We start from the raw sequence: 22,199 nt of genomic DNA, 5'->3' as shown, positions 1-22,199 counted from the left end.
AAGTCCATACTTTGTTCTGATATATGGATCCTATCTCGGATTTCATGGCTTCTAACCATTTGTCGGAATACAGGCCCACCATCACTTCTCCATAGCTCGTAGGTTCATTGTTGTCTAACAACATGATATCTAAGATAGCATTACCGTACCACTTAGGAGTAGTACATATCCTTGTCAACCTACGAGGTTCGATAGCAACTTGATCTGAAGCTTCATGATCACTATCATTAACTTCCTATTCAACAGACGTAGGTGCCACAGAAAACATCTTTCTGTGTTGCATCATTCTCTGGTTGAAATAAAGGGTCGACAACCTCATCAAGTTCTATCTTCCTCCCACTCAATTATTTCGAGAGAAACTCCTTCTCGATAAAGGACCCGTTCTTAGCGACAAACAATTTGCCCTCGGATCTAAGATAGAAGGTATACCCAACTATCACCTTTGGGTATCCTATGAAGATGTGTTTGTCCGCTTTTGGGTTCGAGCTTCTCCTGCTAAAGCCTTAAGCATCGTAGCCCCAAACATTAAGAAACGACAACTTTGGTTTCTTGCCAAACCAATGCTCATACGACATCGTCTCAACGGACTTAGATGGTGTCCTATCTAAAGTGAATGCAGCTGTCTCTAACGCATAACCTCAAAATGAAAATGGTAGATTGGTAAGAGACATCATAGATCGCACCATATCTCATAGGTTTCGATTATGACGTCCGGACACACCATTACAACTATGGTGTTCCAGGTGGCTTCAACTGTGAAACAATTCCACAATGTCTTAAGTGATTTGCCAAACTCATAACTCAGAAAAATCCCCTTTTGATCAGATCGTAGGAACATGATCTTATTGTTATGATGATTCTTAACTTCACTCTGAAATCGCTTGAACTTTTCAAACGTTTCAGACTTGTGCTTCATTAAGTAAATATACCTATATCTACTCAAATCGTCAGTGAAGATGAGAAAATAGCGATATCCACCGCACGCTTCAATTCTCATTGGATCACACGCATCAGCATGTATGATTTCCAACAAGTCACTTGCCCGTTTCATTGTACCTGAAAACGGGGTCTTAGTCATCCTGCCCATGAGGCATGGCTCGCATGTGTCAAGCGATTCAAAATCAAGTGACTCCAAACATCCATCAATATGGAGTTTCTTCATGCATCTTACGCCAATATGACCTAAGCGGCAGTACCACAAGAAAATCGTACTATCATTATTAACTCTACATCTTTTGGCGTGAACATGTGTATCACCATGACCGAGATTCAATGAACCATTCACATAGGGTGCATGACCATGAAAGGTATCATTCATGTAAACAGAATAACCATTATTCTCTAACTTCAATGAATGACCGTATTGCAATGAACATGATCAAATCATATTCATGCTCAATGTAGACACCTGATAACATTTATCCAGGTTCAATACTAATCCCGAAGGCAGATGGAGCGTGCGATGGTGATCTCATCAACTTTGGAAACACTTCCAACACACATCGTCACCTCGCCCTTAGCCAGTCTCCGTTTAGTCCGTAGCTTTTGCTTCAAGTCATCAGTAATAGCAACTGAACCGGTATCCAATACCCAAGTGCTACCAGGAGTACTAGCGAGGTACACATTAATAACATGTATATACTTTGTTGAAGTTTCCAACCTTCTTATCTACCATGCATTTGGGGTAATTCCGCTACCAGTGACCGTTCCCCTTACAATAGAAGCAATTAGTCTCGGGTTTGGGTTCAACCTCGGGTTCCTTCACTTGAGCGGCAACTGGTTTGCCATCCATATGAAGTTTCCCTTCTAGCCCTTGCCCTTCTTGAAACCAGTGGTCTTGTTAAACCATCAACACTTGATCCTCCTGCTTGATTTCTACCTTTTGCGGTCTTAAGCACCGTGAACAGCTCCGGGATCAACTCCATCCCTTGCATGTCATAGTTCATCACAAAGATCTAGTAGCTTAGTGATAGTGTCTAGAGAACTCTATCAATCACTATCTTATCTGGAAGTTTAACTCCCACTTGATTTAAGTGATTGTAGCACCCAGACATTCTGAGCACATGCTCACTAGCTGAGCTATTCTCCTCCATCTTGTTGGCAAAAGAACTTGTCAGAGGTCTCACACCTCTCAACACGGGCATGAGCCTAAAATCCCAATTTCAGCTCTTGGAACATCGCATATGTTCTATGGCGTTCAAAACGTCATTGGAATCCCAACTCTAAGTCGTAAAGTATGGTGCACTAAACTATCAAGTAGTCATCAGGATGTGTCTGTCAGGTGTTCACAACATCCACAGACGATGTTGTAGGGGTTTGCACATGGAGCGGTGCATCAAAGACATAAGCCTTCTGTGTAGCAGTGAGGACACTCCTCGGACTACGGACCTAGTCCGCATCGGTGCTTACAATATCTTTCAACTTGGTATTTCTCTAGGAAGGTATTGAAACAGGGAGCTACAACGTGAGCCATTTATCTACAACATATTTGCAAAGACAATTTAGACTATGTTCATGATAATTGAGTTCATTTAATGAACTCCTACTCAGATAGACATCCCTCTAGTCATCTAAGTGAAACATGATCCGAGTCAACTAGGCTGTGTCCGATCATCACGTGAGACGGACTAGTCAACATCAGTGAACATCTTCATGTTGATCGTATCTTCTATACGACTCATGCTCGATCTTTCGGTCTTCTGTGTTCCGAGGCCATGTCTGTACATGCTAGGCTCGTCAAGTCAACCTAAGTGTTTTTGCTGTGTAAATCTGGCTTACACCCGTTGTATTCGAACGTTAGAATCTATCACACCCGATCATTACGTGGTGCTTCGAAACTACGAACCTTCGCAACGGTGCACAGTTAGGGGGGACACTTTTCTTGAAATTTTAGTGAGGGATCATCTTATTTAAGCTACCATCGTTCTAAGCAAATAAGATGTAAAACATGATAAACATCACATGCAATCAAATAGTGACATGATATGGCCAATAACATTTTGCTCCTTTTGATCTCCATCTTCGGGGCTCCATGATCATCGTTGTCACCGGCATAACACCATGATCTTCATCATCATGATCTCCATCATCGTATCTTCTTGAAGTTGTCTCGTCATCTATTACTTCTACTACTATGGCTAACGCTTTAGCAATAAAGTAAAGTAATTACATGACGTTTATGTTGACACGCAGGTCATAAATAAATAAAGACAACTCCTATGGCTCCTGCCGGTTGTCATACTCATCGACATGCAAGTTGTGATTCCTATTACAAGAACATGATCAATCTCATACATCACATATATCATTCATCACATCCTTTTGGCCATATCACATCACAAGGCATATGCTGCAAAAACAAATTAGACGTCCTCTAATTGTTGTTGCAAGTTTTTACGTGGCTGCTATAGGTTTCTAGCAAGAACATTTCTTACCTATGCGAAAACCACAACGTGATATGCCAATTTCTATTTACCCTTCATAAGGACCCTTTTCATCGAATCCGATCCGACTAAAGTGGGAGAGACAAACACCCGCTAGCCACCTTATGCAACTAGTGCATGTCAGTCCGTGGAACCAATCTCACGTAAGAGTACGTGTAAGGTCGGTCCGGGCCGCTTCATCCCATGATGCCGCTGAATCAATATAAGACTAGTAACGGCAAGTAAATTGACAATATCGACGCCCACAACTGCTTTGTGTTCTACTCGTGCATAGAAACTACGCATAGACCTAGCTCTGATACCATTGTTGGGTAACGTGGCAGAAATTCAAAATTTTCTACGCATCACCAAGATCAATCTATGGAGTAATCTAGCAACGAGGGGAAGGAGAGTGCATCTACATACCCTTGTAGATCGCTAAGCGGAAGCATTCAAGTGAACGGGGTTGATGGAGTCGTACTTGTCGTGATCCAAATCACCGATGATCCTAGTGCCGAACAGACGGCACCTCCATGTTCAACACACGTATAGCCCGGTGACGTCTCCTACGCCTTGATCCAGCAAGGGGAGAAGGAGAGGTTTGGGAAGACTCCATCCAGCAGCAGCACGACGGTGTGGTGGTGGAGGAGGAGCGCGGGACTCCAGCAGGGCTTCACCAAGCACTACGAGAGACGAGGAGGGAGAGGGGTAGGGCTACGCCAACAGGGAGAGCAAATCACATGTGTTGGGCAGCCCCAAACCTCAAGTATATATAGGGGGAGGGGAGGGGCTGCGCCCCCACCTAGGGTTCCCTCCCTAGGGGTGGCGGCAGCCCCCAGATCCCATCTGGGAGGCGGCCAAGGGGAGAGAGAGGGGGGCGCACCTAGGGTGGGCCTTAGGGCCCATCTGCCCTAGGGTTTGCCCCCTTCCCCTCTTGGAGGCACCTTGGGCCTTGGTGGGAGGCGCCCCAGCCCACCTAGGGGCTGGTCCCTTCCCACTATTGGCCCATGTAGGCCTCCGGGGCTGGTGGCCCCACCTGGTGGACCCCCGGACCCCTCCGGTGGTCCCGGTACACTACCGGTGATGCCCGGAACACTTCCGGTGGCCAAAACCATACTTCCTATATATTAATCTTTACCTCCGGACCATTCCGGAACTCCTCGTGACGTCCGGGATCTCATCCGGGACTCCGGACAACATTCGGTAACTGTGTGCATACTTTCCCTATAACCCTAGCGCCATCGAACCTTAAGTGTGTAGACCCTACGGGTTCGGGAACCATGCAGACATGACCGAGACAACTCTCCGGCCAATAACCAACAGCGGGATCTGGATACCCATGTTGGTGTTGGGGAACATAGCAGAAATTCAAAATTTTTCCTACGTAACACCAAGATCTATCTATGGAAGACCAGCAACGAGTAGAAAGGGGAGTGAATCTACATACCCTTGTAGATCGCTAAGCGGAAGCGTTCAAGTGAACGGGGTTGATGGAGTCGTACTCGTCGTGATTCAGATCACCGATGATCCTAGTGCCGAACGGACGGCACCTCCACGTTCAACACACGTACAGCTCGACGATGTCTCCCACGCCTTGATCCAGCAAGGAGAGAGGGAGAGGTTGAGGAAGACTCCATCCAGCAGCAGCACAACGGCGTGGCGGTGATGGAGGAGCGTGGCAATCCTGCAGGGCTTCGCCAAGCACCTACGGGAGAGGAGGAAGTGACACGGGAGGGAGGGAGGCGCCAAGGGCTCAGGTATGGATGCCCTCCCTCCCCTCCACTATATATAGGGGCAGGGGAGAGGGGGAGGCGCAGCCTTGCCCCCTCCTCCAAGGAAGGGGTGCGGCTAAGAGGGGGGGAGGAGTCCATCCTCCCCAAGGCACCTCGGAGGTGCCTTCCCCTTTTAGGACTCTCCCCTCTAGGGTTCCCTAGGCGCATGGGCCTCTTGGGGCTGGTGCCCTTGGCCCATGTAGGCCAAGGCGCACCCCCTACAGCCCATGTGGCCCCCGGGGCAGGTGGCCCCACCCGGTGGGCCCCCGGGACCCTTCCGGTGGTCCCGGTACAATACCGATGACCCCGAAACTTGTCCCGATGGCCGAAACAGGACTTCCTATATATAAATCTTTACCTCCGGACCATTCCGGAACTCCTCGTGACGTCCGGGATCTCATCCGGGACTCCGAACAACATTCGGTAACCACATACAAACTTCCTTTATAACCCTAGCGTCATCGAACCTTAAGTGTGTAGACCCTACGGGTTCGGGAGACATGCAGACATGACCGAGATGTTCTCCGGTCAATAACCAACAACGGGATCTAGATACCCATGTTGGCTCCCACATGTTCCACGATGATCTCATCGGATGAACCACGATGTCAAGGACTCAATCGATCCCGTATACAATTCCCTTTGTCTAGCGGTATGGTACTTGCCCGAGATTCGATCGTCGGTATACCGATACCTTGTTCAATCTCGTTACTGGCAAGTCTCTTTACTCGTTCCGTAACACATCATCCCGTGATCAACCCCTTGGTCACATTGTGCACATTATGATGATGTCCTACCGAGTGGGCCCAGAGATACCTCTCCGTTTACACGGAGTGACAAATCCCAATCTCGATTCGTGCCAACCCAACAGACACTTTCAGAGATACCCGTAGTGTACCTTTATAGCCACCCAGTTACGTTGTGACGTTTGGCACACCCAAAGCACTCCTACGGTATCCGGGAGTTGCACAATCTCATGGTCTAAGGAAATGATACTTGACATTAGAAAAGCTTTAGCATACGAACTACACGATCTTGTGCTAGGCTTAGGATTGGGTCTTGTCCATCACATCATTCTCCTAATGATGTGATCCCGTTATCAACGACATCCAATGTCCATGGTCAGGAAACCGTAACCATCTATTGATTAACGAGCTAGTCAACTAGAGGCTTACTAGGGACATGGTGTTGTCTATGTATCCACACATGTATCTGAGTTTCCTATCAATACAATTCTAGCATGGATAATAAACGATTATCATGAACAAGGAAATATAATAATAATCAATTTATTATTGCCTCTAGGGCATATTTCCAACAGTCTCCCACTTGCACTAGAGTCAATAATCTAGTTCACATCGATATGTGATTAACACTCAAGGTCACATCCCCATGTGACTAACACCCAAAGAGTTTACTAGAGTCAATAATCTAGTTCATATTTACCATGTGATTAACACTCGATGAGTTCTGGGTTTGATCATGTTATGCTTGTGAGAGAGGTTATAGTCAACGGGTCTGAACCTTTCAGATCCGTGTGTGCTTTACAAATCTCTATGTCATCTCCTAGATGCAGCTACCACATTCTATTTGGAGCTATTCCAAATAACTGTTCTACTTGGAGCTATTCTAAATTGTTGCTCCATTATACGTATCCTGTATCTCTACTCAGAGCTATCCGGATAGGTGTTAAGCTTGCATCGACGTAACCCTTTACGACAAACTCTTTTACCACCTCCATAATTGAGAAAATTCCTTAGTCCACTAGTTACTAAGGATAACTTTGACCGCTGTCCTGTGATCCATTCTTGGATCACTCTTGTACCCCTTGACTGACTCATGGTAAAGCACACTTCAGGTGCGGTACACAGCATAGCATACTGTAGAGCCTATGTCTTAAGCATAGGGGACGACCTTCGTTCCTTTCTCTCTATTCTGCCATGGTCGAGCTTTAAGTCTTAACTTCATACCTTACAACTCAGGCAAGAACTCCTTCTTTGACTGATCCATCTTGAACACCTTCAAGATAATGTCAAGGTATGTGCTCATTTGAAAGTACCATTAAGTGTTTTAATCTATCCTTATAGATCTTGATGCTCAATGCTCAAGCAGCTTAATCCAGGCTTTTCCATTGAAAAATACTTTCCAAATAACCCTTTATGCTTTCCAGAAATTCTACGTCATCTCTGATCATCAATATGTCAACAACATATACTCATCAGAAATTCTATAGTGCTCCCACTCACTTCTTTGGAAATACAAGTTACTCATAAACTTTGTATACACCCAAAATCTTTGATCATCATCAAAGCATACATTCCAACTCCGAGATGCTCACTCCAGTCCTCAGAAGGATTACTGGAGCTTTGCATACTTATTAGCATATTTCAGGATGGACAAAACCTTCCGGTTGTATCACATACAACCTTTCCTCAAAAATCGTCGAGGAAACAATGTTTTGACATCCTATCTGCAAGATTTCATAAATAATGCAGTAATTGCTAATATAATTCCAACAGACTCTTAGCATCGCTACGAGTGAGAAAGTCTCATCGTAGTCAACTCCTTGAACTTGTCGAAAAACATCTTAACGACAAGTCGAGCTTTCTCAATGGTGACACTTACCATCACTGTCCGTCTTCCTTTTAAAATCCATCTATACTCAACAGTCTTACGACCATCGAGTTGTTCTGCCAAAGTCTACACTTTGTTTTCATACATGGATCCTCTCTCGGGTTTTATGGCCTTGAGCCATTTATCGGAATCCGGGCCCACCATCGCTTCTCCATAGCTCGTAGGTTCATTGTTGTCTAGAAACATGACTTCCAAGACAGGATTACCGTACCACTCTGAAGTAGTACATATTCTTGTCACCCTACGAGGTTCGGCAGTGATTTGATCCGAAACTTCATGATCAATATCATAAGCTTCCACTTCAATTGGTGTAGGTGCCATGGGAACAACTTCCTGTGCCCTGCTACACACTGGTTGAAGTGATGGTTCAATAACCTCATCAAGTCTCCACCATCCTCCCACTCAACTCTTTCGAGAGAAACCTTTCCTCGAGAAAGGACCCGATTCTAGAAACAATCCATATTGCTTTCGGATCTGAATTAGGAGGTATACCCAACTGTTTTGGGTGTCCTATGAAGATGCATTTTATCCGCTTTGGGTTCGAGCTTATCAATCCTGAAACATTTTCATATAAGCGTCGCAGCCCCAAACTTTTAAGAAACGACAACTTAGGTTTCTCTAAACCATAATTCATACGGTGTCATCTCAACGGAATTACGTGGTGCCCTATTTAAAGTGAATGTGGTTGTCTCTCATGCCTAACCCATAAACTATCGTGGTAATTCGATAAGAGACATCATGGTATGCATCATATCCAATAGGGTGCAGTTATGATGTTCGGATACACCATCACACTATGGTGTTCCAGGCTGTATTAGTTGTGAAACTATTTCCACAATGTCTTAATTCTGTGCCAAACTCGTAATTCAGATATTCATCTCTATGATCATATCATAGATATTTTATCCTCTTGTCACGACGATCTTTCAACTTCACCCTAAAATTACTTGAACCTTTCAATAATTCAGACTCATGATTCATCAAGTAAATATACTCAACATCTACTCGAATCATCTGTGAAGTAAGAACATAACGATATTCACTGCATGCCTCAGCACTCATTGGACTGCACACATCAAAATGTGTTACTTCCAACAAGTTGCTATCTTGTTCCATCTTACTGAAACCGAGGCTTTCAGTCATCTTGCCAATGTGGTATGATTTGCATGTCTCAAGTGATTCAAAATCAAGTGAGTTCAAACGGTCCATTTGCATGGAGTTTCTTCATGCATATACACCAATAGACATGGTTCGCATGTCTCAAACTTTTCAAAAATGAGTGAGTCCAAAGATCCATCAACATGGAGCTTCTTCATGCGTTTTATACCATTATGACTTACATGGCAGCGCCACAAGTAAGTGGTACTATCATAACTATCTTATATCTTTTGGCATGAAAATGTGTATCCCTATGATCAAAATTCAATAAACCATTCCTTTATGTGCAAGAGCACTTATTCAGGTTTAATACTAATCTTGATGGTAGAGGGAGCGTGCGATGTTAGATCACATCAAACTTGGAAACACTTCCAACACATATCGTCAGCTCACCTTTAGCTAGTCTCCGTTTTATTCCGTAGCTTTTATTTCGAGTTACTAACACTTAGCAACCGAACCGGTATCTAATACCCTGGTGCTACTAGGAGTACTAGTAAAGTACACATTAACATAATGTATATCCAATATACTTCTATCGACCTTGCCAGCCTTCTTATCTACCAAGTATCTAGGGTAATTCTGCTCTAGTGGTTGTTCCCCTTATTACAGAAGCACTTAGTCTCGGGTTTGGGTTTTACCTTGGGTTTCTTCACTAGAGCAGCAGCTGATTTGCCGTTTCATGAAGTATCCCTTCTTGCCCTTGCCCTTCTTGAAACTAGTGGTTTCACCAACCATCAACAATTGATGCTCCTTCTTGATTTCTACTTTCGCGTTCAAACATCGCGAGTACCTCAAGGATCATCATATCTATCCCTGATATGTTATAGTTCATCACGAAGCTCTAACAGCTTGGTGGCAATGACTTTGGAGAACCATCACTGTCTTATCTGGAAGATCAACTCCCACTCGATTCAAATGATTGTTGTACTCAGACAATCTGAGCACAAGCTCAACAAGTGATCTTTTCTCCTTAGTTTGCAGGTTAAGAAAGTCATCGGAGGTCTTATACCTCTTGACATAGGCACGAGCCTGAAATCCCAATTTCAGCCCTCAAAACATCTCATATGTTTCGTGACGTTTCAAAAATGTCTTTGGTGCCTCAACTCTAAACCGTTTAACTGAACTATCACGTAGTTATCAAAACGTGTATGTCCGATGTTCGCAACATCCACAGACGACGTTTGGGGTTCAGCACACTGAGCGGTGCATTAAGGACATAAGCCTTCTATGAAGCAATGAGGACAATCCTCAGTTTACGGACCTAGTCCGCATAATTTCTACTATCAACTTTCAACTAAACTTTCTCTAGGAACATATCTAAACAGTAGAACTATAGCGTGAGCTACGACATAATTTGCAAAAACCTTTTGACTATGTTCAGGATAATTAAGTTCATCTTATGAAGTCCCACTTAGATAGACATCCCTCTAGTCATCTAAGTGATTACATGATCCGAGTCAAACTAGGCCGTGTCCGATCATCACGTGAGACGGACTAGTCATCATCGGTGAACATCTTCATGTTGATCGTATCTTCTATACGACTCATGTTCGACCTTTCGGTCTCCGTGTTCCGAGGCCATGTCTGTACATGCTAGGCTCGTCAAGTTAACCCTAAGTGTTTCGCGTGTGTTCCGAGGCCATGTCTGTACATGCTAGGCTCGTCAACACCCGTTGTATTTGAACGTCTGAATAAAACACCCGATCATCACGTGATGTTTTGAAACAGCGAACTGTCGCAACGGTGCACAGTTAGGGGAGAACATTTCTTGAAATTGTTGTAAGGTATCATCTTATTTACTACCGTCGTTCTAAGCAAATAAGATGTATAAACATGATAAACATCACATGCAATCAAATAGTGACATGATATGGCCATCATCACTTTGCTCCTTTTGATCTCCATCTTCGGGGCTCCATGATCATCATCGTCACCGGCATGACACCATGATCTCCATCATCATGATCTCCATCATCGTGTCTTCATGAAGTTGCCTCGCCAACTATTACTTCTACTACTATGGCTAATGGTTAGCAATAAAGTAAAGTAATTACATGACGTTTAAGTTGACACGCAGGTCACAAATAAATAAAGACAACTCCTATGGCTCCTGCTGGTTGTCATACTCATCGACATGCAAGTCGTGACTCCTATTACAAGAACATGATCAATCTCATACATCACATATATCATTCATCACATCCTTTTTAGCCATATCACATCACAAAGCATACCCTGCAAAAACAAGTTAGACGTCCTCTAATTGTTGTTTGCATGTTTTACGTGGCTGCTATGGGTTTCTAGCAAGAACATTTCTTACCTACGCATGAACCACAACGTGATATGCCAATTGCTATTTACCCTTCATAAGGACCCTTTTCATCGAATCCGATCCGACTAAAGTGGGAGAGACAGACACCCGCCAGCCACCTTATGCAACTAGTGCATGTTTGTCGGTGGAACCGGTCTCACGTAAGCGTACGTGTAAGGTTGGTCCGGGCCGCTTCATCCCACGATGCCGTCGAATCAAGATAAGACTAGTAACGGCAAGCATATTGAACAATATCGACGCCCACAACTACTTTGTGTTCTACTCGTGCAAAGAATCTACGCAATAGACCTAGCTCATGATGCCACTGTTGGGGAACGTAGCAGAAATTCAAAAATTTTCCTACGTAACACCAAGATCTATCTATGGAGAGACCAGCAACGAGTAGAAAGGGGAGTGCATCTACATACCCTTGTAGATCGCTAAGCGGAAGCGTTCAAGTGAACGGGGTTGATGGAGTCGTACTCGTCGTGATTCAGATCACCGATGATCCTAGTGTCGAACGGACGGCACCTCCGCGTTCAACACACGTACAGCTCGACGATGTCTCCCACACCTTGATCCAGCAAGGAGAGAGGGAGAGGTTGAGGAAGACTCCATCCAGCAGCAGCACAACGGCATGGTGGTGATGGAGGAGCGTGGCAATCCTGCAGGGCTTCGCCAAGCACCTACGGGAGAGGAGGAGGTGTCACGGGAGGGAGGGAGGCGCCAAGGGCTCAGGTATGGATGCCCTCCCTCCCCTCCACTATATATAGGGGCAGGGGAGAGGGGGAGGCGCAGCCTTGCCCCCTCCTCCAAGGAAGGGGTGCGGCTAAGAGGGGGGGAGGAGTCCATCCTCCCCAAGGCACCTCGGAGGTGCCTTCCCCTTTTAGGACTCTCCCCTCTAGGGTTCCCTAGGCGCATGGGCCTCTTGGGGCTGGTGCCCTTGGCCCATGTAAGCCAAGGCGCACCCCCTACAGCCCATGTGGCCCCCCGGGGCAGGTGGCCCCACCCGGTGGGCCCCCGGGACCCTTCCGGTGGTCCCGGTACAATACCGATGACCCCGAAACTTGTCCCGATGGCCGAAACAGGACTTCCTATATATAAATCTTTACCTCCGGACCATTCCGGAACTCCTCGTGACGTCCGGGATCTCATCCGGGACTCCGAACAACATTCGGTAACCACATACAAACTTCCTTTATAACCCTAGCGTCATCGAACCTTAAGTGTGTAGACCCTACGGGTTCGGGAGACATGCAGACATGACCGAGATGTTCTCCGGTCAATAACCAACAGCGGGATCTGGATACCCATGTTGGCTCCCACATATTCCACGATGATCTCATCGGATGAACCACGATGTCAAGGACTCAATCGATCCCGTATACAATTCCCTTTGTCTAGCGGTATGGTACTTGCCCGAGATTCGATCGTCGGTATACCGATACCTTGTTCAATCTCGTTACTGGCAAGTCTCTTTACTCGTTCCGTAACACATCATCCCGTGATCAACCCCTTGGTCACATTGTGCACATTATGATGATGTCCTATCGAGTGGGCCCAGAGATACCTCTCCGTTTACACGGAGTGACAAATCCCAATCTCGATTCGTGCCAACCCAACAGACACTTTCAGAGATACCCGTAGTGTACCTTTATAGCCACCCAGTTACTTGTGACGTTTGGCACACCCAAAGCACTCCTACGGTATCCGGGAGTTGCACAATCTCATGGTCTAAGGAAATGATACTTGACATTAGAAAAGCTTTAGCATACGAACTACATGATCTTGTGCTAGGCTTAGGATTGGGTCTTGTCCATCACATCATTCTCCTAATGATGTGATCCCGTTATCAACGACATCCAATGTCCATGGTCAGGAAACCGTAACCATCTATTGATTAACGAGCTAGTCAACTAGAGGCTTACTAGGGACATGGTGTTGTCTATGTATCCACACATGTATCTGAGTTTCCTATCAATACAATTCTAGCATGGATAATAAACGATTATCATGAACAAGGAAATATAATAATAATCAATTTATTATTGCCTCTAGGGCATATTTCCAACAGTTGGCTCCCACATGTTCCACGATGATCTCATCGGATGAACCACAATGTCAAGGACTTAATCAATCCCGTATACAATTCCCTTTGTCTAGCGGTACGATACTTGCCCGAGATTCGATCGTCGGTATCCCGATACCTTGTTCAATCTCGTTACCGGCAAGTCTCTTTACTCGTTCCATAACACATCATCCCGTGATCAACTCCTTGGTCACATTGTGCACATTATGATGATGTCCTACCGAGTGGGCCCAGAGATACCTCTCCGTTACACGGAGTGACAAATCCCAGTCTTGATTCGTGCCAACCCAACAGACACTTTCGGAGATACCTGTAGTGTACCTTTATAGCCACCCAGTTACGTTGTGACGTTTGGCACACCCAAAGCACTCATACGGTATCCGGAAGTTTCACAATCTCATGGTCTAAGGAAATGACACTTGACATTAGAAAAGCTTTAGCATACGAACTACACGATCTTTGTGCTAGGCTTAGGATTGGGTCTTGTCCATCACATCATTCTCCTAATGATGTGATCCCGTTATCAACGACATCCAATGTCCATGGTCAGGAAACCGTAACTATCTATTGATCAACGAGCTAGTCAACTAGAGGCTTACTAGGGACATGGTGTTGTCTATGTATCCACACATGTATATGAGTTTCCTATCAATACAATTCTAGCATGGATAATAAACGATTATCATGAACAACGAAATATAATAATAACCAATTTATTATTGCCTCTAGGGCATATTTCCAACAGAAACGTCAATGCAGTAGCCCCGAAGACTCAGGTTGGGCAACATGACCGACTTGAGGATCGAATCTCCTCAGGAACTACCTCAGCGGAGTAGCGGTATTTCGGCACAAGTAGCCCCTAGCTTGGTTTTGGGGGATCCGTTGGTCAACCTGACAGACGCTGGTCTAGAATATAATTTAGCCGACCAACGACATCAGTGCAAAAATCGCCCAAACTCGGTACTGCAGGACCATCGATCAACTTTCGTCGACAATAGTTGGACACTTCAACATACTATCATATTTTCAAAGATGTACAAAACCTGTTTGTGCATGTCGCAAACTAGCTCATAGGCAATCCAATTGTTCTCTTTTACTCCCTCCATTCTAGAATATTAGGTGCATCAATTTTCATGCAAGTCAATCTTATGTATGTTTGACAACCCACGATGTGACCTTGGTGGTTGGATCTAACGACGGCGACGCTTGCTAGTAGTTCTCTCCTTGGAGGCATCGTTTTTGAAGAACTTTTCTCTTGGTCCTTGTGTTGTCAAGAGATGTTTGGCACCGATGGTCACTGTTGTATATCGTCGATCAATGTTTTTCATTCCTTCGAGTTTTTTCTTTTCTCCTTTCCCCCAGGCGTAGCTTTGGTCTTGCATGACTTAGCTCGTTGCCGGCGTGATTGTTTGTGTTTGTGTGTTGCGTTGGTTGTGTGGTTATGAAGACACGGTCTGCTCGTTGCCGGCGTGATCGTTTGTGTTTGTGTGTTGCGTTGGTTGTGTGGTTATGAAGACACGGAATGTGTACTCAGATTATATTTTTGATGCTACATTATGTTGAATGAATAACATCTTTTATCAAAAATGTATGTTTGACAAGATTTCAATATCTACAATACATAATACTTTTTGCGATTGAATCTAATGTATTGGATACTGATACTTTTTTCTAGAACTTGTCATTATTTTGGAACGCGGAAGTAGCTTCTCTAGTCTAGCTTCTATGGATCGAAGGCTTTGTAGCACCTCCACCTCGTTAACTAAATACCAGTGAAGTCAAACTTTGCAACTAAATACCTCGTTAACTAAATACTCCCTCCATATTAGGTTTCTTGAGTCAAACTCTTCAAAGTTTATACAAAGTAGTTATTAACATTCACAGCACAGGCACGGCTGCAACTCGTACGTAGATACTCCTATACGTGGTAAGAAAACAGACCATATGCAGGCAGATTGCGTAGCTAATTCAACGAGTTCGATTATCAAACATTTATACGTAGTTAATTATGCTACCACATGCGTATCTTAAAAACTTTGTTAACCATGGAACGACATAAGTTAAAAGTACAAGTCCAGCAACGTGCAGTTACACGCTTCCACAGCCTCAGCAAGGCGGAGAAAGCTCCCACAGCTTCCGCAAGGACATTCTTCTCATTGTCCTTGCTTCCACAGCCTCAGCAAGGCGAAAGGTCGGGTCCTCACTTCCACAGCTTCCGCAAGGACATGTTCTTCTCATTGTCCTTCTTCATCACCTTGGCCACCGCCATCTCGAAGTCCTCCTGCGTTACGTGCACCCTTCTCTCACGGAGAGCAAACATTCCGGCTTCGGTGCAGACCGCCTGAATAACAAAGGACAGAAACCAGAGTGAACAACTTCATATGAAAGGAGCAGGGATGTTGTGCACATGATGGTGTTGTCAGCCGTGAACAAGGAAATGCAAAAAATGCAAAGTGTTTTTAAGTAAAGTCTTAATATACTACTTCTGCGTATATATACAAAAATGTTGCTAACCAGATAATGCAGAGAGATATTTAAACAGACCATTCTGCTTGTTTTTTCAGAAACCAAATTCGAACTCAACAAACAGCTAACAACATACAGTTAACCAACTATTCAGGCCCTCGAAACCATAATTAAAACTAATCTGGTGTTAGGTTAATAGGTGCAGAGCTACATAGAAGAACTAGGAACGGCCCTCAGAAGGGATCATTCATGAACAGGTTCCAAAAATGGATCAGCAGGAGGAGACTATAACATGAGCATGCTTCTCAGCAATCAAAGCTCAGGTGCATGGTGCAATATTCATTTTTTGCAAGAGATTAAACATTGTTCAATTATATTTTTTGGTTATATAAGCAAAGGCACTAAACAGACCCAAATTGAGAAAACTGAAACATGACGTAGCATATAATGACCAGAGATTTATGTAGACTAAACCAACCTTTAGCTCAGCTCCGGAAGCGCCATTCATCTTTCCCGCAATCTTTTTCAGATCAATTCCACGCATCAAGTTCATCCTTCTTGAATGAATCTTCAAGATATCACCTCGTGACTGAAGGGCAAAAGATTAAGCACATTGTCAGCCCAAACAAAATCATGCAGAATCATCAAGCATTATATGTTAAAAAGTATGAAGCACATACATCCTCATTAGGATTTGGAAATTCAATCTTCCTGTCTATGCGGCCAGGCCTCAAAAGGGCTTGATCCAAGATGTCTATGCGGTTTGTTGCCATCAGAACCTGCACCGAACACATACAGGGCATCATGATAGTGTTGCTCCATATATATATATATATATTTAAGACACAGAAACAACAATTATTCAGTACAGCATACCTTAATTTTGTTTGATGCTTCAAAACCATCAAGTTGGTTTAGAAGCTCAAGCATGGTCCGTTGCACTTCACTATCACCATTGCCAGTTCCAGACTCCATTCTAGCAGATCCAATGGAGTCTATTTCATCCATGAATATAATAGATGGTGCATGCTCCCTGCAATAATTTAACCAAACAATTAGCCCATCAACAGAGGATGCACGTGGAACATATTTCATATCAAAGGCAAATAATTCTAGCTGTTAACCTTTTACTTAGCTTACCTAGCCATAACAAAGAGTTCACGAACCATCCGGGAGCCCTCACCAATATACTTCTGAACCAACTCAGAACCAGATACCCTGATGAAGGTACAGTCGGTGTGATGAGCAACTGCACGTGCCAGTAATGTTTTGCCTGTCCCTGGTGGTCCATAAAGGAGGACACCCTGCAAAAGAAGAGAGTAAAATTTTCTGCTAGGTATATCAATGAATGAACTAATTAAGACAATTCTTCTAAACAATCAAACCTTTGGCTGCGCAATTCCAAGGCTCTCAAATAACTCAGGATGTTTGATAGGAAGCTCGATGACCTGAAAATGGAGTTCATGAGTCAGATGGCAAACACGATACAATGACAACGCATCCAAATTCTAAACAGACCTCTTTGATCTCCTTGATTTGCTGATCAAGACCTCCAATCATATCATATGTAGAATCTGGGACCTTCTCAACTTTCATAAGATTGACCAGTGGATCAACTTTGCTTGGAAGGACCAAATGAAGCATATAGCTATCATTCCGAAGAGCAACTCTTGTTGAAGGTGTGATTTTTGTGATATCGATGCTCTTATCAATATCTACTACATATTTGCCTTCTGGATGCACCTGAACAATTACATCTGAAAGTTAGAGACACTTTGATGGCGAAAACATTATAACTCAGAGCAGACTGCCAGACCAATAAACCCAAAAGAGCGGCAAAAAACATGAATAGAGCACAATCACCAAGACAATAAAAATATCTCCAGCAGACTAACAGCCAAAAGCTAATAAAGGAAGCAGCCTATCACTCCTCCTCACTGTGTATGTGTGATGTTTGAATTCATTTGAAAATCTTAAATAAGTCATAAGCCCAACTAATAAAGAGCACTGATGAGATCTTACAACTTGTACCTTTGTCATACAGATAAAGTACAATAGTATTAGGCAATGTGTAAAAGAAGAAATAATTTACCTTAACTAGAACCTTTGATTTGCCCATGACCTTCACCACCTCACCAACATAAGAGCCAGGCTCTTGGAGTAACTGTAGCTCTTCCCTAAGCATTCTAACTGCAACACAAAAAAAATCGAGCCAATTTAGAGGAAGCACTAGATGAATAGCTCATACAAAGAAGAAGCGCCACTCATTGAACCAAGATAGGAAGAGTAACTTGAATCCTTAATAGTATTCCTATGCTGCTATACATCGTCATGGCTCAATTGCACAGTCCAGTTGTTCAAGAAAAGTCATGTTTTGGATTATTCCTACCAAGAGTATGTATGCATGACAGTAACAAAAACACAAATTTCTCACAGAAAAGCCATATTGAACAAATGGATAAAATTGGGAGAATCTAGCTATTGAAAAATAGTCATGTTTTGGATTATTGGTACCAAGAGTATGCATTAGAGTAACAAAAACACAAATTTCTCAGCCAAAAAAAGCAATATTGAATAAATGGATAAAATTGGGAGAATCTAGCTATTGAAGAGAAAGATTTAAGGCATGAGATAAACAGTGTTCTGTTCCTTTTGTGGTTCAAAACAAAATCACACTAACTAGAAAATAACAGGGCATCTTCCAACCTAGATTATTATTAACGAAAGGTGAATTTTTTTTTAGAAGTTCTACATATCGGCACAGCCAATCACCGGTTGCCCAGTGACTAGACTAAATATTGCACATTTTGCTAAGATTATGCGCACGGAGCAAAGCTAGGGTTCGACTAATGCGATCCAATGGTTCACGAAAAAGCCGATGTCGCTAGGGTTTGGGGGCGGCGCTAGGTGAAGAATCGAGTAAGGTCACCTCGGGAGTTGAGGTCGTTGCGCTGGGCCTCGAGGCGGTTGAGGTTGTGCGTCTTCTGGCGGATCTGGAGCTGCAGGTCGTGGATGTGCTGCAGGTAGTACTGGCGCAACCCCTCGCCTCCGCCACGCGCGCCCTTGGCCGACTCGTCGCCGGACGCGGCCGGCGGGGGCTTCGAGATGTCCATCGCCACCGTCGCCATGGAGCTGGGGTTTGGTTTGGTTTCTTCTGCTTGCGGTCGACGAAAGCTTTATTCCTCGGCCTCTTTCTTCTTGCGGCGGAAGAAGAAAGCTTTTTTTTTTCTCGGCCCGGAAGCGGAGTGGGTTGTTTGGGTTGGGTCTGGTCCGGTCTGGTGCCGCTGGCTCGCTATGTTCCTTTCATTATAGTCGGTTCCTGCGAGGATGTGAGGCCGAGTCGGTCAAGTGTGTGGACTCTGGACAATGATGGAGCCGAGTCCGTGACAGTCACTGATTCATTGCACGCGGTAAAATCAAAACTCTGTGTGCATTTTATATCAAAAAAACAATGAACAATACGTATAAAAAAGTCTGTGTGTTGCAGCGGGAATTTTTTTTGTGACTATTCAAAGTTCAAATCGATAGGGATAGGTGACCCTATAACAAAGCAATCCAAACACGAATTGCCCAAACTTGATTTAACATAGTAGTGTATAAGATAGCCATGCTTAAGAGCATTGGCACAAAATTTGAGCAAAACGACGAATAAAAAGGATATTGAAGGGTTAAATTATTGCTGCTGCATTGGACTTCTTTGATACTGGACCATAGGCCCGATGAGGTGAATGATACGGCGATTGTTCTAATTCCAAAGTTCCACATCCGAAGGGGCTAAAGGATTTTAGGTCAATTAGCTTGTAATGTCATATTATATATATATATATATATATATATATTTATATATATATATATATATTAATTATTTATATATATAAGTGTTTGGTTAACCGATTGCTTCCCATTTTGTCAGAGTTAATATCGGAGAACCAAAGTACATTTATTTCAGGATGGTTGATCTCAGATAATTTTATCATTGTTTTTGAGTGCATTGATTATATCCAAAATCTGAAGGCTAATTCACCGGCATGTTGTGCTTACAAGCTTGATCTTTCCGAGGCTTATGATGGGGTGGATTGGGAGTTTTTGGAGAAGGCCCTCCTTAAGTGGGGGTTCTCACATCAGTGGATTTCATGGATAATGACATGTGTTTGTTCAGTGAGATACCCGGTGAAGTTTATGTTGGAAATATGAGCAATTTATCATATGATTTTATTAACGGAAATAGTAGATAAAACATGACTATTGTAGCAGAGATATAACAAGTTATGCAATCCGACAGAGAGAAAGTAAATAGCATCTGAATATATGAACTAGAACCGAACATATCTAGAGCTGATACTATAGCAAGAAGCTGTGGCAGAACATCAAACAGAAAGAGCATGAGAACGTATGGTGCAGCAGCAGCGGAAGCGCTGGTCTTGGGGTTGTTGTTGCCAGCCATGTCGTCGAAGAGGTTGTCGACGTCAGGGAAGAAGTCGTCGTCGGAGTCCAGGGCGTCCGTGACGAAGAAGTCAGTAGTTGCGCGAAGCGCTCCCCAAAAACCTTACCACCCTTCTCCCGTACGGGAGTTAAAGAGGTGTGGTTTCGGAGGCCTACTCTCCTGACTTACGGTGCACGCCGCAAACTGGGATGGGGAAGAATATAGCAGTAGCTCGGTGGTCAGGAACGTGGGGGCGAGAGGAATGTGTTATTCTGGTATGGAGATGAGCGACCTACCTTTTATAGGCATAGGAGAGAGAGGCGAGAGGGCAGCGTCGGAAGGTGAAACGAAGAGACGGAGACAAAGCGAACAGCCAGCAGCTGAAGGACTGTACCGTTCACATTCAGTCTCCACCATCGAAAAAAAATCAGCTTTTGTATACCAGTCGTGTGTGGCAAAATTTAGACATCGGCTCGGCTCATTCCGGCAACCCGCGGCGCGACGCGGCGTGACGAGGTGTGGTGTGCGACGGAGGAGGAGCGCGTGTGAATGTCCCTCTTGTTCTCATGCTCATACATGTGGGGAAACATCCTCCCTTATAAGGAGGTCCAACTCCCACCAAACTAGCAATGTGGGATTAAACTTTAGTTCCACCTCTTGCCTTACACGAATGGGTTGCGTGGGCCTCTAGGATTCATTAGGAATTTCTGAAACTGCTATTGGGATGGCCCAAAATAGACAAAATTCCAGCAATCCCCCACCAGATTCTAGAGGCACACAAAATTTGCCTTTGGTTCCAAAATAATGTTTTATATACCGGTACTGAAGTGGAGACTATTAAGTTGAACTTCCACCTAGAACTCTATGCTACACTAGTAAGCAACTTGAACAGTGGACTGAGCCTTGACCGATACTAGGCTACCGTGGGTCTTCCCCGCGGGTGGAGCTTATGCGTCATACCCCCGAGACCTTTCATGAGTTTACTAGAGAGCACCCTACTTTTATAGATTGCGACGTTTAACAATCAGACTCATATAGGTGTGTTCTTTAAAAGATGTTCTGCAGGACAACATCTCTGCTTGAATGAGCCACTTAGAACACATTAAGATATACATCAACCTGCCATGCAGATTAGGAGAGTATTGCATCTTCATGGAGTGGTATTGTTAATAGTAGGGATACTCTCCTCTCAGTTGGCCAACAGCTTGTCTCCACATCTAATTCACGGGATCTCTGATCACATGGACTAGGTTACCACTATGAACAACTCATATTGTGGGTCTCATACCCATCTCCTTCGATGCATTATCTATCACATTACGTGATAGACCCTTAGTAAAAGGATCTGTCATATTTTTAGATGTTTGGATATAATCCAATGCAATAACTCCGAAGTTGTTCATTTTTCTGGCAGACTTCAACCTTCTCTGAACGTGTCTTGATGACTTTATATTATCCTTTGAGCTGCTCACTTTCGTGATCACGGTTTGATTGTAGCAGTTCATAAGGATACCCGGTACAGGTTTCTCAACTACCGGCAAGTCATTAAAGAGCCGGCGAAGCCAATCTGCTTCGACCGTAGTTGTATCCAGTGATGTGAGTTCTGCTTCCATTGTTGACCTCATTAAGATGGTCTGCTTGCAAGACTTCCAAGAAACAACGCCACCTCCATGAGTGAATACATATATGCTCATGGCCTTTATCTCATCAGCATCTGAGATCCAGTTTGAGTCACTATACCCTTCCAGTACCTTAGGATACCCAGTAGTGAATTCCGTAACCCGCAGTGCCTTTTAAGTAACGCATAACTCTCTCTAGAGCTTTCCAATGCACATCTCCTAATTTTGAGACAAACCGGCTCAGTTTGCTAACACCAAAAGAGATGTCAGGTCTTTTAGCACTGGCTAAGTACATAAGCGAGCCA

At 44.1% G+C, this 22,199-nt stretch overlaps 1 protein-coding gene across 1 annotated transcript; it reads right to left on the bottom strand.

Moving 5' to 3' along the window:
* Window positions 1-15,211: 15,211 nt before the first annotated feature.
* On the bottom strand, window positions 15,212-19,133 carry LOC119316588 (26S proteasome regulatory subunit 8 homolog A-like). Its single transcript, XM_037590917.1, has 9 exons — window positions 18,782-19,133; window positions 17,945-18,042; window positions 17,371-17,595; window positions 17,238-17,300; window positions 16,993-17,156; window positions 16,729-16,885; window positions 16,533-16,631; window positions 16,331-16,441; window positions 15,212-15,727 (listed from the first exon to the last, which is right to left on the bottom strand). Exons 1-9 carry the CDS (start codon window positions 18,978-18,980, stop codon window positions 15,587-15,589), a joined length of 1,257 nt encoding a protein of 418 aa, XP_037446814.1. The 5' UTR covers window positions 18,981-19,133; the 3' UTR covers window positions 15,212-15,586.
* Between the last annotated feature and the right edge of the window lie 3,066 nt (window positions 19,134-22,199).

The sequence above is a fragment of the Triticum dicoccoides genome, chromosome 6A (assembly GCF_002162155.2).
Source record: "Triticum dicoccoides isolate Atlit2015 ecotype Zavitan chromosome 6A, WEW_v2.0, whole genome shotgun sequence".
Lineage (NCBI taxonomy): Eukaryota > Viridiplantae > Streptophyta > Magnoliopsida > Poales > Poaceae > Triticum > Triticum dicoccoides.
Note: the sequence above shows the minus strand (reverse complement) of the source record. Positions and strands in the feature narration are given on the sequence as shown.